Here is a 15,223-nt window from a genome sequence, read left to right on the forward strand (position 1 = left end):
AACTGAAAGTCTTGAAATGTGAAACATCGAAGCGGAGAATCATAATATTGTGCCAAGGCTGTGATAGCGGGTATTTGTACTTCAACCTCCATTAAATTCAACAAATTTCCATATCTTCTCTGAAAGGTTTCTCTCCTTATAGTCTTAAGCCTTTTGCCCAAGTTTATCAGCCCGGTCAAATTTCCAACATAGGTTCTTAGACTATACTTCTTTCTTAAATCGGAAGAATCGATGTGCCGTGTAGCATCGGATCTTGTGTTAACATCCATCTTGTATGAAGTCAAGTAGGTACCTGTGATTTCCTTTAAAATTAACATGTTACTAAATGATGTATGAATATGATGCATGATAATAAAACAACATGACGAAACAAAGCACATGCATGGTATGAAATGTAATATCACAAAAAATGAACAGCGTGAGGGTTACAAAAGTACATATTCCTCCCATTGTGCCCTATCAAAGGTTCACTGTTTGGAGTTCAAGGTCAAATATATGCAATCTCACAAGGATGATTCCCTGAACCTAAAGGTCAAAGGTCACTAGAGCTATGGCCCCCTTCATAGCATCTCCACAACAGTCGAGTAATCAACTAGGTGTGGAAACACATATGAAGAGAACAGACTCTAGCTGGAGTTCTCACGATAGCCAAACAGGAAGTACATCCCAGAGTGACACCGCTACACAACTCCTCTAATTCTAAGCTACGCTCAGACCCGGGTATAGGGCCCCACTCATGATATGCCAAAAGTGTGTGTGTGAAGGGAGGAAATTATGCACACCCAAACCCTCACCTGCAAAACAACCAGAAAAATTCCCAGGCAGATATAAACATATTGTCTACCCTAGGGTTCAATATTCCACAGTTATTGCAGTTATTCCGAATATCACACATAGATAGACAAAAAGGGAAAGAAAAACACAAAGCAAAACCACACCAAATTCGCGCATCTAATTAAATGGCTCGACTCTCTAAACGTCCCCAGTGGAGTCGCCATCTGTCGCAACCGGAATCGCGACGGGACGACGATCCAAAAAGAAACGGGTTTTAAAAAGAGATTTGGAGTCGCCACCATAGTTTATTATGGAAAACTATGAAAAAACCTCAAAACGATAAAGCACGGTCCACGAAAACCATATTCTGGGTTCGGGAGTCGGTTACGTGTAGGGAAGGTGTTAGCACCCTACAACGCCTGCCCTAAGGCAGTACCTTTAACTAAATGAGCGAATATGATGTGGCTTTCAAAATGTTTAACTATCCCCTAAAATAAAATTATAAATAAACAAAATATATTTTTTAGTTTTTTTTGGGCCCGACAAGGATTGACCTTGCTCCTACGTATTCTCATTCAAAATGAGAAATCAGGGTTACGTAGTTCTAGCTGAAAGACTGTTTGTTTGTTTGCAAAAGCAGATGTTTTTAATTTTTGGAGATTTTTATGTTTTTAATATTTTCGAGAAAAAGAAGGTAATGAGTACTAGGCCGACGCGCACGGTCGCACGAGTACTCATTCCTTTAAAATGATATTTAAATACTTTTAATTATTTTTGAAAAGAGAGATAACGATATTAAGCACTAGGACGATGCGAACGATCACACGAGCACTCATACTGTTATTTGCTTATTTAGGAAGACTTGAGAGCATTGAGTGCTAGGCTGATGTGGACGATCGCACGAGCACTCATACCCTCGTTTAATATTACGTAAATAAGAGAGAAAAGTATTGAACACTAGGACGATGCGAACGATCACACGAGTGTTCAACCTTTAAACGTATTTTTGAAATTTTATTTAAGAAAAGAAGAAAAAGGTTTTTAGCACAAGGACGACGCGAGCGGTCACACGTGTGCTTAAACCTTTAAAACATATTTTTGTAAATTTATTTAAGGAAGAAGAAGAGGTTTTTAGCACAAGGACGACGCGAGCGGTCACACGTGTGCTTAAACCTTTAAAACATATGTTTGTAATTTTATTTAAGAAAAGAAGAAAAGGTTTTTAGCACAAGGACGACGCGAGCGGTCACACGTGCGCTTAAACCTTTAAAACGTATTTTTGTAATTTTTATTATTTTATTTAAGGAAGAAGAAGAGGTTTTTAGCACAAGGACGACGCGAGCGGTCACACGTGTGCTTAAACCTTTAAAACGTATTTTTGTAAATTTTATTTAAGAAAAGAAGAAAAGGTTTTTAGCACAAGGACGACGCGAGCGGTCACACGTGTGCTTTAAACCTTTAAAACTTTTCTTGTAATTAATTTTTTTATTTAAACTATCAATATTGTATTATTAAATATATATTTTAGGATAAGTGAATGTCTAAAATAAATAAATAGAACAAAATAAAATAAGACAATAAAGAAAAATAAATAAACAAAAAAAGAAATGGGAAAGGCTGGACGAACGTTGGGGACAGTATCAGAATAACGAGCGTTCGTTAGGTAAAGAACGAACGTTCGTTGGGGGAGAGGACGAACGTCCATTGGGGAACATAACGGACGGACGTTTAAAAATGTGCACTGAAACGACGAACGTTCGTTGCAAGAAACGAACATGCGTTGGGGAAGATACCGGACGTTGTAAAGGGCACAAAATGACGAGCGTTCGCAAGGAGAGGACGAACGAACATTGTTGAAATGACAAGCGTTCGTTAAGAGACAAAACGAACGGACGTTGTTGAAATTACAAACGGACATTGGGAACGAAGGCTGAATGACGAGCGCTCGTTGTGGAAATGGCGAACGAACGCTTGGAACGAAAGCTTGATAATGAGCGCTCATTCAAGAAATGTGGCGAACGGACGTTTTGAACGAAAGCAAAATAACGAGCGCTTGGATCGAAAGCAAAATAACGAGCGCTCATTGGTAAAGATAGTGAACGGACGTTCAAAAATGCAAGCTTAAGGACGAACGCTCGTTGTATGAAAAGACGAACGGACGTTCGAAAATTGAAGCTTAAGAACGAACGTTCGTTATTGAAATGGCGAACGGACGATCAAAAATGGATGCTTAAGGACGAACGTTCGTTATTGTCATGACGAACGGACGTTCAAATGTGGAAGCTTAAGGACGAACGGTCGTTCGTTTGTATAACGAACGCTCGTTAGGTAGAAGCTGAGCGAACGGTCAAAAAAAGCTTAAGTTTTAACGAACGCTCGTTTGTTTGGATAACGAGCGTTCGTTGTGGGGGAATGGTGAACGGACGCCAACTAACGAGCGCCCCAAAAAAGGCCCAATGCACCAGACGTACGCCCATTTCTGGGCTTGGCCCAGTCCAATGCTTTCTAACCTAGAATTTTCTAGGGGTTCAGGAGGTTCATCCTCATTCCCACTCCCCAGCTCACGTCTTCTCTGACCCAAGGTCCCCAGCTCTGCACCACGAACTCACCACCGCCTCTACCATAACCGGCCACCGTCACTTCAAACAGAACGCGCCTTAGCCTCGTCGGCGACACCTCGCGCCACCAGAACCACCACCAGCCACGACGTCACCGTCTCCGCCTTTCTCTTTTCGACAACAGCAATTCTCAGGGAGGGTCCTCCTCCGCGTTCATCTCCACGGCCACCAGATTCCCTTTCAACAGCCCGGGCTACCGGGACTCAACGCCGTCGCGCCCCTAACCTCACCGGTGCCATCAACGCCACTCTTCTTCTTCCCCATTCGAGGATTTTCTCGAATGCCAAATGCTCCCCGCAACACCACTTTTCCTCTCTGCCTCTCCTAATCTTTATTGTTTATTGATTGATTTTAATGTTGATTGAATCTTGTCCATTTGGTATCGGAAACGATGAGTGCGTAGTGTGCATATGAGCATGAGTGGGATAGATGATTCTGTGACAATGGTATATGGGCTGGCGAGACAGGGGTGCATGGAGTTTATGCAGTAAGCATACATGACGAATCTGGATGCACAGGTGAAACAGAGACTTACCTGTAGTTATGGCCGCCGCTATCGCTCTGTATCCGGTGACCTTCTCTAGCTTTTCGTCTTCTCTGCCTGTGCCAATGGTGAGTCTGAATGATGATTCCCCAATGATGGTCCTCGTGTGCTCTTTTTCCTTTTTTCTCTCTCTGATCCAACCAAATCCTCTGCTCCCAAAATCTTGGAAAAATATTCTTTTCTAACAACCTGCCCCCCTCCTTCAGACACGCATCCCATACCATTTCCCACGTTTTCCTCTTTTTCTATTTTTTTTTACTTTTTATTTTATTTATTATTTATTTTCAGTTTTAATTTCATTTTTTAATTTTTTAATTATTAACTCTATTAAAACAAAATTGAAGATAAGAAAAGTAGAAATTGAATTAAAAAGCAAAAATCTAAATAAATAAAAATAGAATAAAACAAAAAAGGTAAAATAAAATAAAAAAAACCAATAAAAACACTTCTTTTTTCAACCCGGACAAAATTGAGTGTTGACAGTATGGATGTCACAAAATTTAATCTCTTGAAGGAATTGTTTCACCCATATAAGTTCACATGTTAGTGATGCCATTGCCCTATACTCGGCTTCCACGGTTGATCGAGCTACTACATTCTGTTTCTTACTTTTCCATGAAATAATGTTTCCTCCCAGAAAAACACAATATCCTGTTGTAGACCGTCTATCAATAGGTGAACCTGCCCAATCTGCATCACAATACCCAGAGACATGAATGCTTCCTTTATCTTCATATAACAATCCTTGCCCGGGAGCCTTCTTTACATACCTTAGAATGCGAATGAGAGCATTCCAATGGTCAACACATGGAGCCTGCATGAACTGACTAACCACTCCAACTGCAAAGGATAGATCTGGCCTTGTAATAGTGAGATAAATCAGTTTGCCAACCAGCCTCCTATACCTCTCTGGATCGGAGAATAATTCACCTTCTTCTGTCCTTAATTTCTGGTTTGGGTCCATGGGACTGTCTACCGGTCTACAATCAATCATGCCTGTTTCTTGTAATATATCAAGAGCATACTTCCTTTGGGAGATTACAACTCCATCTTTTGATTGCGCTACTTCAATGCCTAAGAAGTATTTGAGACTTCCAAGATCCTTGGTTTGAAAATGTCTACACAAGTACTCTTTTAGTTGAGATATTCCAACCGCATCATTTCCTGTAATGACAATATCATCAACATATACTATTAAGTAAACACATTTCCCGAGAGAAGAATGACAATAAAAAACTGAATGGTCTGCTTCACTGCGTTTTAGCCCAAATTTTTGAACAATGGAGCTAAACTTTCCAAACCAAGCACGTGGGGATTGCTTGAGGCCATATAGAGATCGATGCAATTTGCATACCATACCAGACTCCCCCTGAGCAACAAACCCAGGAGGTTGCTCCATATAAACTTCTTCCTCGAGATCACCATGTAGGAAGGCATTCTTGATATCCAATTGATGAAGTGGCCAGTGACGAATGGCTGCCATGGCAAAGAAGAGACGAATAGTAGTCATCTTGGCTACAGGAGAGAAAGTGTCACAATAATCAAGACCATAAACCTGAGTGTAACCTTTTGCAACAAGTCGGGCTTTGAGCCGATCAATTTCACCATCAGGGCCAACTTTAACTGCATACACCCATCGACAACCAACCGCCTTTTTGCCTGGGGGAAGGGGCACCAGCTCCCAAGTATTACTGTGGTCAAGAGCCTGCATTTCTGTAATCATAGCTTGTCGCCATCCAGGATGATCAAGTGCTTCTTTCACATTTTTGGGTATAACAACAGAGGACACTGAGGATAAAAGAGAAAAATAGGAGGGCGACAATCGATGATAGCTTAGAAAATTATAAATGGGATGAGGGTTCCGAGTGGAACGAGTACCTTTTCTGAGGGCAATAGGCCATGCTGAATCATTTGCACCAGGAGGCGTGGGAGGAGGTGACGAGGGAGAAGAATCTGAAGTAGGAGATTCACCATTGTCTTGGGGAGGTGGACTATCCATTGGGGCCCTGTGTGGGATGATCTCAATATGTGGAGAAACAGGTGTAGAAGGATTGTGATCAAGACTTGGAATGACAGAGACAGTGGAGCTATTTGACTCAACCATTGGAATAGGAAGGACCTGCTTGAGGATAGAAACATCTTGAACAGATGGAGAGAAGTAAGGAGTCTGTTCAAAGAATGTGACATTGGCAGACATGTAATACTTCTTAGTTTCAGGAGAGTAACACCGATATCCTTTTTGAAGTCGAGAATAGCCTAAAAAGACACATTTGAGAGCGCGAGCGGAGAGTTTGTCTAGACCTGGAGACATGTCATGAACAAAACATACACAGCCAAACACTCGGGGAGATGTATGAAAGAGAGGATCATTAGGAAACAAAATGGAGAAAGGGACTTTATTATCAAGAGAGGAGGAGGGCATCCTATTAATAAGATAACATGCAGTTAAGATGGCATCCCCCCAGTGATGGACAGGAATATGGGCACCAAGCAAAAGGGTACGAGCAGTTTCAACCAAGTGTCTATTTTTTCGTTCTGCTATACCATTTTGCTGTGGTGTATGAGGACAAGTAGACTGATGTAAGATACCATGGGAACTCAAGATGGCAGAAAAGGAGGATGAGAAATACTCTTTTGCATTATCACTTCTTAATATTTTGATTACTTGACCAAATTGATTCTTGATTTCATTCAAAAAGGATGTAAAGATAGCTAACAATTCAGAACGATTTTTCATAAGATAAACCCAAGTACATCTTGAATATTCATCAATAAAGGTAACAAAATATCTAAAACCAAAAGAGGAGATACGACTAGGTCCCCATATATCAGAATGGATGATGGAAAAACTAGAATTACATATTGATTGAGACCTTTTAGGAAAGGAAGATCTAACATGTTTTCCTAATTGACATGACTCACATTCTAAGGTTTGGAGACCACTAAGTTCAGGACACATCTTTTTTAATTTGGACAAATGAGGATGGCCAAGTCGATCATGTAGCACTTTAGGATTAGGAGTAGCAACACAAGACACCCTTGGACGAGATCCAAAATGGTATAATCCGCCAGCTTCATATCCTTCTCCAATCTGTCTCCCCGAACCACGCTCCTGTATAACAAAAGATTTATGATCAAAGGTTATTGAACAATTTAACATTTTAGTCAACTGGCTTAAAGAAATTAAATTAAAAGGACAATTAGGGACAAAAAGGACTGAGTGGAGATTGAGGGAGGGAGACAAAGAAACATGACCGACTCCTTTGGAAGAGGTTTTAGATCCATTTGCAAGGGTTATGAAATGAGGTTTTTCTCGAAAGGAAATAGATGAGAACAAAGAGGTATTACCAGAAATGTGATCAGAAGCACCTGAGTCAATTACCCATGAATTTTGACATTCCATAGATTGAGAAACGCAGGCTGTTGATGTATTGGGAGATTGAGATGGTTGTGCCAAGCTGTTACTCTTTAACCTTAAATACTCTTGATATTCATCCTCAGAAAACATAGAAGTGGAGGTTTCAGATTTTGAAGTGGAAGTTTCAGTCTTCGAAATATTGGCAGTTTTGGAAGGAAAACCATGTAAGGAGTAGCAATTCTCTTGAGTATGACCCATCCTTTTACAATATGTGCATTGAGTACGTCCTCGACCTCCTCGTCCTCCTCCTCTAGTGCCACGTCCTCCTCTTCCTCGTGTGGCAACCATGACAGATGGTTCCACTAGTTCATGCGCTTCATGAGTTTGAGATACTGGGACACGCAGAAGGCGAGTGGTCAATGTTTCCATAGAGGGAACCTCCTGACTAGTTAGAAGTTGATCTCTGAGATGATCAAAATCGGGATGTAGGGCACGAAGGATCAACACCATGTAAAATTTGTCTAGTTTCTTTTTGATATCCTCTAATGGATCTACTTCCAAAAACATCCTAAGTTCTTCAACAGCAGATTGGGCTTCAGCCATGAAGGACACCATATCATGGTCTGCCATTTTAAGAGATGCAAGCTTGTTCGTAGTGTCATAGAGACGTTGAATATCGTTGGCATAAATGCTTTGGGCTTTCTTCCAAAAGGAGTGACAAGTTTTGAAAGCCCTCAAAGATACAAGAAGTTTGGGTTCCACTGATTGCCATAACAAGGCACACAACTGGAAATCTGCTTGTTTCCACTGATCAGCTTTTTCAGTAGGCACATGGCTTCCATCTCGCTCAAGGTGGTCATAATGCCCTTGGCCAAGGAACCACATTTCAACGGCAGCAGACCATGATAGATAATTTTTTCCATTTAGCTTCTCGGAGGTAATTGATGGACTTCCAGAGAAGGAAAGAGTACTGCCAGACGCCATTTCTGAAGAAGACGAATAATACTAATGAGGAACAAGAAAACCCTAAGCGTTTAGACGAAGGAAACTGTGACAGTGATGGACGACGGTGGCCGGCAACAGCGGGCGGTGGCCGGACGGTGGCCGGTGGCCGGACGGTGGCCGGACGGTGGCCGGCGACGGACAACGGTGGCCGGCAACGGACAACGGTGGCCGACGGTTGACGGTGGCCGGCGGCGGGCAGCGGCGGACAGTGGCGGGCGACGAAGAACTGTGGCGCCGGACAGATATATATTACGAGACAGAAACCAGAGCGGGATCGACCCGCTCTGATACCAACTTAAGATTGAAACTGTAAAATAATTCTAGAGGGCTTGATTGATCCCTCTCACAATCTTCTATTTATAAGAATAAATTGATATACAAGTACATGATAAATAGGGTAACCCTAGACACAATATAATCATGATAAATGGGGTAATCCTAGACATAATATAATCATGATAAATAGGGTAACCCTTGACACACTATAATGATGATAAAATAGGATAAATATCCTAACAGGAGGCACGGGGCGTTTGTCGTGCGTTTCAAAGGGGTGATTGTACTCGTGGAGCTAGCTGCAAGTTTTCTCATGATGAGCAAGTAAGATAACTGTTTTATGACAATGTTTGAGAAATGCTGCAAGTTTTCTGATGATGAACAAGTAAGATAACTGTTGTATGATGATGTTAGAATAATGCTGCAAGTTTTCTCATGATGAGCAAGTAAGATAACTGTTATATGATAATGTCAGAGTAATTTGTTTTTCTTTTTCTTTTTATGCTATGTTTTAGATATGTGGCTGATAGCTCTATTAACTCAGTGAAAACTTGGAGTTAAGGTCTATATTTTGTAAATTAAATTTTAGTATTCGTATGCAGTGCCTTTTGACTTATTGGAATTAGATTTTTATTGGTCTATGACACTTTGATATTGTTGGTTACTGTTAAGTTTCACTTGATACCTTCCCCGTGTTTAATAAAACTAATTGCAGTCTTAACAGAAATGGAATTATGGAATTGAATTGCATTCACGTTTTGATTTTTATTCAAAGATCAGCGTTATATTGGTATATAATGTCATATGTTCCTGAATGTTATTATGTAATGAAGGGGCATTGTTTGACAACATGTTAATAAATGGAAATTTGGCATTGTTTGATGACACAATTCCACTTTATGCATGCATTAGTTAGATACATTGTATTTAACCAATTTATTAATTTGAACATGTGACTGTCAAGTGAGATACATAGTATTATACAATCAATTTTATTTTGTTTTGTTAAATTTGCAGGATATAGTGATATGGACAAAGAAGTCAGTGAAATGGTAAGTCTGGTGTATTTTTATTAATTTACTATTAAATATGCACATTGTTGTATTGAATTAAGTAACATATGGTTTGATTTATACTTGCAGGCCTCACTTAGAGTTAGGCATCGAGTCCAGACACAACATATAGTTCAAGTGAACGGTTGCCTATCATCCTTTCAAAAGGAACGTTTAAAGTCAACACCTTTCAAGTGGTTGGTGGATATGGTTGATGATATGGTTATTTCTAGCCCTATTCTTATAGAGTTAATCAGTAGGTGGGACGTTCAAAAATTGATAACATCGTAAGTTCAAATACCCGAAAGTTGTTGTGTAGAAGTACTATGTGAGGAGTATATAGAACGGTTAAGATTAAAAAATTCTACATTATTTTATTATAATGAAATATAAATGTGAAAAGGATATTGAGTGATTGGTTATGAACTTTTGGTGTAGGTTATGCTGTTTGCAACTGCGATGGTTGTGTTAAATCAATTGCATAAATCAGGAATGATCACTCGATGTTGTTTCAATCCATTTTTTGCGGTACATTAATTATTCATTGATGTTTGACCTTGGTGAAGTACGTATGTTTGAACTAATGTTACTGATGCAATTTTTGTAGACAACGATCATTGAAAGAATGAAGATTCCTAAAAAAAAGAGAGAATTATTGGAAGCAATAGATTACCATAATTTCTTCCAACCTCAGAGTTGTTCATTAAATCATTTGCTAATTTCTGAATTTGTAAGTACTTCAACCTATACCTTTATCATAACATGTGTTGTTCACTATATTGATGTTTGTGGTTGTGGTTATGTAGTTGTTTGTGCCTACTGTGAGTGATGACCATTGGTGGTGCTATTGTGTCAATTGCCAATCAAGGGAATTTTTCATTTTAGATTCTCTTGGTCATAAGAGGCGGACCAGATATGGTATTGACAAGGCAATGGTAAGAGAAGTTGTTTTGTAGACTTGTTATTTTGATGGAAGTATTATTTTAGAGTAAAAGGTGTACAATAATAATGAATGTGTTGAATACAAATTTCGAAGGTCGGTTGTTTGCAAGAGTTATTCAATATGATAGATAATGAAGCAAATTGTAAGGAGCGACAATTGAAGGTCATTAAAGAAGATTTGCCAATTCAACCAAATACGTTAGTGACCTTATCCATAACCAATGTATTAGGTTGTCTCATATGTGATCCTTCTAATATTAGTTTAATGTGTAGGTATGATTGTGGTTTGTTGGTGATGAAATATATGGAGTTATGGGACAACCAACCTAAATTTGATGGCAAAAAAATGCCCGATTACACAACGGTTGGTCTTCTTTAAGTATATGTTTGTATTGTTTGATATGGTTTTTGAAAACAGGTTATTAATTATAATATTTCACAACTGTAATATCAATGCAGGAGCAATTACAACTTATTCGACAACAAACGGTTTGTGATTGGGTATTACATGAAGGAAATATGCATAGAAGTACAGTAATGAAGAACTGTGGAATGCTATAGCAAATGAAGAAGTCATGAAGTAGGACAAAATGAAGAATTTGAAGACACTAAAGAAGGGATATAACTTGTAATGATGTTGGTGGAATATGATAGAATATGAAACAATTTTTGTTATCACTTTTTAAGTTGTTTACTATGTATAATGAAGGATCACAAATTGCATTAGTTATGTACTAGTATCACCAGTGTCCAATGTAGTTCCAGGAGGTGTTAAATGACCAATGTCCATTTTGTGTACATAAGCTATTAACTAAATTAGCAGAACATGCAGTGAACAAAAGTTATTGAGCAAATAACCATATAAAACTTAATAGATAACCAGTTACTGTACGAAAAATATTTGACATTGAAATTGAAGTTGAACACTTGTATTATTGTACATAACCTATTCAGTAAATAACCGAATAAAGTTGTCCATATATCCAGTTACTGCATCAAAGAATTAAAACTTTGATATTGAATTTAACCAGTAATATTCTTGTACAACATAAAATTCAGAAATACCCACATAGGTTTAACAACATAACCAGTTATTGTAACTAAATCAGCGCCTATGCATGACGTGACCGAGCGCTCTGTACACGTGACCGAGCGTTCGCTCTGTCCAGCTGACCGAGCGTCCAGCGTTTCAGCACATCACCGTGCGCCTCCTTTATTGTGACGTGACCGAGTGATAGGTGTAAACTTAACTTGTTTTTGTTGCTTAAATTGTTGTGCTTTTGAGTAAGTTTTAGTGTTAATTCTCATGAAAAGTATATAATTGTTGATATAAGTACAATTTTTACTGTTTAAATGTTTTTTGATGCTTTTGTTTGTTTATTTCGAAGTAAAATAAAGATTGGATACTATGAAAGACTTGGACCAGGCTCAGTGGCGCTGTTCTGCCGAGAGTTTCACGCCCGGGCGCCGAAAAAGGGCGTGATGCAGGACGCTCGTCGCCCAGGACGCTCGTCACATAGCAAGCGCACGAACATTTCATAGCAAGCGGACGCTCGTCGCCCCCTGCACGCACAAGAGGACGCTCGTCCACAGAATATCAAGTCGACGCTCGATCTGGTAGTGGACGCTCGTCCATACGTCGACGCTCGCACATGGACGCTCGTCTAGCGCTCGTGCAGACGCTGGAGCAGATGGACGCTCGTCCAGACGCTAATCCAGAAGGACGGTCGTCCAGAAGTATACGGTCGTCCAGACGCTCATCCAGAACGACGCTCGTCCAGACGCTCGTCCAGAAGTGGACGCTCGTCCAGAAAATTGGACGGTCGTCTAGAAAAGTGGACGTTGGCCCAGCGAGACACCCGTGACTCAATAATTGGACCCTTCTCTTTAAAAACCAGATCTGGAGTCCAGAACCAGAGAGTTCTGACGGGGAGGAAACCAGAGGACGCTGCAGCCGTGGTGGTGTAGAAAACCAATTCAATAAATAACCACTTGTATTGTTGTAGAAAACCAATTCAATAAATAACCGAATAAAGTTGTCCATAAAGTTAAACACTTTTATTTTTCACCAAATAAACTTCATATAAAACTTATAACATAACGAACATTACATAAGCACTTAATGCAACAACAAATTGATCAACATAAGTTAAGTAGTTCACAAATTTTTCTAAATAACACATCCATGTAACCATGCACAATATTCGACAACAAACAACAACGATAAATCTGAAATACAAGCAAGGAAATTATGAAAGTTTTCAAGTTGTTGCATTTATATTGTTCTTATTTCATCCAGTGCCTTCAGGTTTGTCAAGAGGTGGAATCAATTTCGATAGAATGTCATCAACGGATCGTGTTGGAGGCTTGTTGGTATCAATTGGTATTGATAGACGTACTAGGTCATCAGTTGGGCCCCCAATATCACTTCCAAAAACCTGCACAATCCCAGAGTATCATTTAAAGTCATAGAAAAGTTTACAACATATATAACAGTACAATAGAAAATTGTTCACAAAAATCTTTACCTTGACAATATTCCTCAGAGTTATGTTAAGATAGTATGTTTCACGTATTGGTGAAAAAATTGAAACCTGTACAAATATTATTGGTGGAATCCATATTTTGATGTGGGAATATAAGGTCAATAGCTAAGTATTTATGAAAATGAAATATACTTACATCTTGTAGGATTATCACACTTCCAACTTTTAAGTGTACACCTATTTCAGGATGATCAATGGCCTTGTGGTGAACACTTGCTTTTACAGTCCCTGTTGGATCCTATTAAGAAAGAGGTTCATTTATCACAATTATTGGTTGACAACCTTAGTTCATTTGTAAACAAGCATGACCTACAAATTTCATCTTCACCATACGTCGACAACAATAGCCACATACAAGAAGAACACTTGTATGATAGTAACATAGGCCATGATGTAGACACCACTACAAACACTGCTCAAATCCAAAGCCCCAAAAGTAGCTCCAGCATTGGCGCGAAGAGAGTTAGAAACGTTTGCGTTGCATTTCGTGCTGATGCTGAGCAGAATAACCGTGCTGGGTGGGTGCCATTTTGCAAACTATTCCAATCATTATTCCCTCTGATTTCGTGCAACTTTTTCACTCTCTAGCTCTCCATCGCCACTACCCTTTTTCCATTTCTTCTAATCATCTCACACTTTATCCATTTATTGCAATATTCCCTTTTGCAAATAAGCAAAGCAAGCCCAAAAACACTAAGGACAGTAAATAATCCTACAGGTTTGCCCAATCGAGAATTTTATCCCTCACGACATTTCCCCCTTTAGTCTAGGGTTTCCGAAAATAAACCAAAAATAAAAAGAAAGATAGACAAATTATGAGAACAGAAGAAAGGAAGAAGAAACTCATACTTTATATTCTTCAAACGGTACAAAGGGGAGAAATTAGAAAGGGGACAAACCTTCCGCGCTCCACATCGATCACGTCCGGTAAGAACTTTGCCTTTGGCTTCACCTTCGCTGGTACAAACTTTTCCGATCACGTCCAGCCTCCGGTGGCAGCAATGGAGTTCTCCTTTTTTTTCTCTCTCGTTATCTCTCGTTCTCGGCTTTTGCACCAAAGTAGGCAAATATGCCTCTAATATTACCAAAATGGGCAAATTCAAACCATATTACGAAAATGGGGAAGTCGTGGGGGGCCCAAACGACTTCAATTAAAGAAGTCATGCCCCCCCTGCACGACTTCACACTGTTGATATGAACAGTGTTGAAGTCGTGCACCCCAAAAACGACTTCTGACGACGGTAATCGATTACAACGTAACGGTAATCGATTACAGAGTGTTGAAATCGTGACCACCCTACACGACGCCCGAGCGCAAGCTTCTCGCAAAAACTGGCGCCCGGCGCCCCTCTTTTAGCTGGACGAGCGTCCTCTCTTGCGTCCACAGGGCGAGCGTTCTCTTCTCTCTGGACGAGTGTCCTCTCGTTAGTACGAGCGTCCTCTCTTGCGTCCACAGGGCGAGCGTTCTCTTCTCTCTGAACGAGCGTGCTCTCGTGCGTACGAGCGTCCACTTCTGCTTGCAGGACGAGCGTCCACTGCGCGTATTTGCTGGACGAGCGTCCTCTTCTGCTCGCTCTACGAGCGTCCACTGCTCGCTCAGAGTGCAGAGTGCTTCTTGCTACACAATCAAGCTGGTAATCGATTACCGAAATGTCGTAATCGATTACCAGTACGTTTTCTGCCTGGTCACCATTTCAATACTCTGTAATCGATTACCAAATCAATGTAATCGATTACTGGACCCAGAAGTCGTTTTTGGGGTGCACGACTTCAACACTGTACCTATGAACAGTGTGAAGTCGTGCAGGGGGGCACGACTTCTTCTTTTGAAGTCGTTCGGCCCCCCACGACTTCACTTTCGGTCAAATTTTGCCTATTTTGGTAATAAAGAAGGCATATTTGCCTACTTTGGTGCAAAAGCCCTCGTTCTCTCTCAACCCTAACCCCGGGAGGTGGAAAAAATTGCCTCTTCCTAAATGAAATGCTCGAACTTTCAAAATTTCAAATCCCACACACGATCCTAAGGCAGCAAGTGAAACGCAACGTTTCATTTACTTTTTTACAAGCCAACTCAGCACCAGCCATAAACTGAAATGACCAATCTATCC

The 15,223-nt window shown here is 40.1% G+C and overlaps 2 protein-coding genes across 2 annotated transcripts; one reads left to right on the plus strand and one right to left on the minus strand.

Annotated features, from left to right (window-relative positions):
* The first annotated feature begins 10,086 nt into the window (after positions 1 to 10,086).
* LOC148195336 (uncharacterized) lies at positions 10,087 to 11,299 on the plus strand. The gene is made up of 6 exons (XM_088095014.1): positions 10,087 to 10,155; positions 10,235 to 10,357; positions 10,434 to 10,562; positions 10,664 to 10,767; positions 10,843 to 10,933; positions 11,029 to 11,299. Exons 1-6 carry the CDS (start codon positions 10,087 to 10,089, stop codon positions 11,128 to 11,130), a joined length of 618 nt encoding a protein of 205 aa, XP_087951140.1. The 3' UTR covers positions 11,131 to 11,299.
* Positions 11,300 to 12,592: 1,293 nt separating this feature from the next.
* On the minus strand, positions 12,593 to 15,200 carry LOC148195337 (uncharacterized). The gene is made up of 5 exons (XM_088095163.1): positions 15,194 to 15,200; positions 14,015 to 14,190; positions 13,252 to 13,353; positions 13,098 to 13,163; positions 12,593 to 13,007 (listed from the first exon to the last, which is right to left on the minus strand). Exons 1-5 carry the CDS (start codon positions 15,198 to 15,200, stop codon positions 12,861 to 12,863), a joined length of 498 nt encoding a protein of 165 aa, XP_087951289.1. The 3' UTR covers positions 12,593 to 12,860.
* Positions 15,201 to 15,223: the final 23 nt, after the last annotated feature.

The sequence above is a fragment of the Vigna umbellata genome, chromosome 7 (assembly GCF_029865625.1).
Source record: "Vigna umbellata cultivar VRB3 chromosome 7, Vumbellata_1.0, whole genome shotgun sequence".
Taxonomy (NCBI): domain Eukaryota; kingdom Viridiplantae; phylum Streptophyta; class Magnoliopsida; order Fabales; family Fabaceae; genus Vigna; species Vigna umbellata.

Excerpts from the sequence above, each read along its gene's own strand:
- LOC148195337 (XM_088095163.1), bottom strand. Across the intron at positions 13,354-14,014 it reads ATCGATGTGGAGCGCGGAAG|GATCCAACAGGGACTGTAAA; the intron begins GTTTGTCCCCTT and ends CTTTCTTAATAG. Across the intron at positions 13,164-13,251 it reads GTGTGATAATCCTACAAGAT|GTTTCAATTTTTTCACCAAT; the intron begins GTAAGTATATTT and ends ATATTTGTACAG.
- LOC148195336 (XM_088095014.1), top strand. The coding sequence starts at position 10,087 with ATGGTTGTGTTAAATCAATTGCATAAATCAGGAATGATCACTCGATGT. Across the intron at positions 10,358-10,433 it reads ATTTGCTAATTTCTGAATTT|TTGTTTGTGCCTACTGTGAG; the intron begins GTAAGTACTTCA and ends GTGGTTATGTAG. Across the intron at positions 10,768-10,842 it reads TTGCCAATTCAACCAAATAC|GTATGATTGTGGTTTGTTGG; the intron begins GTTAGTGACCTT and ends TTTAATGTGTAG.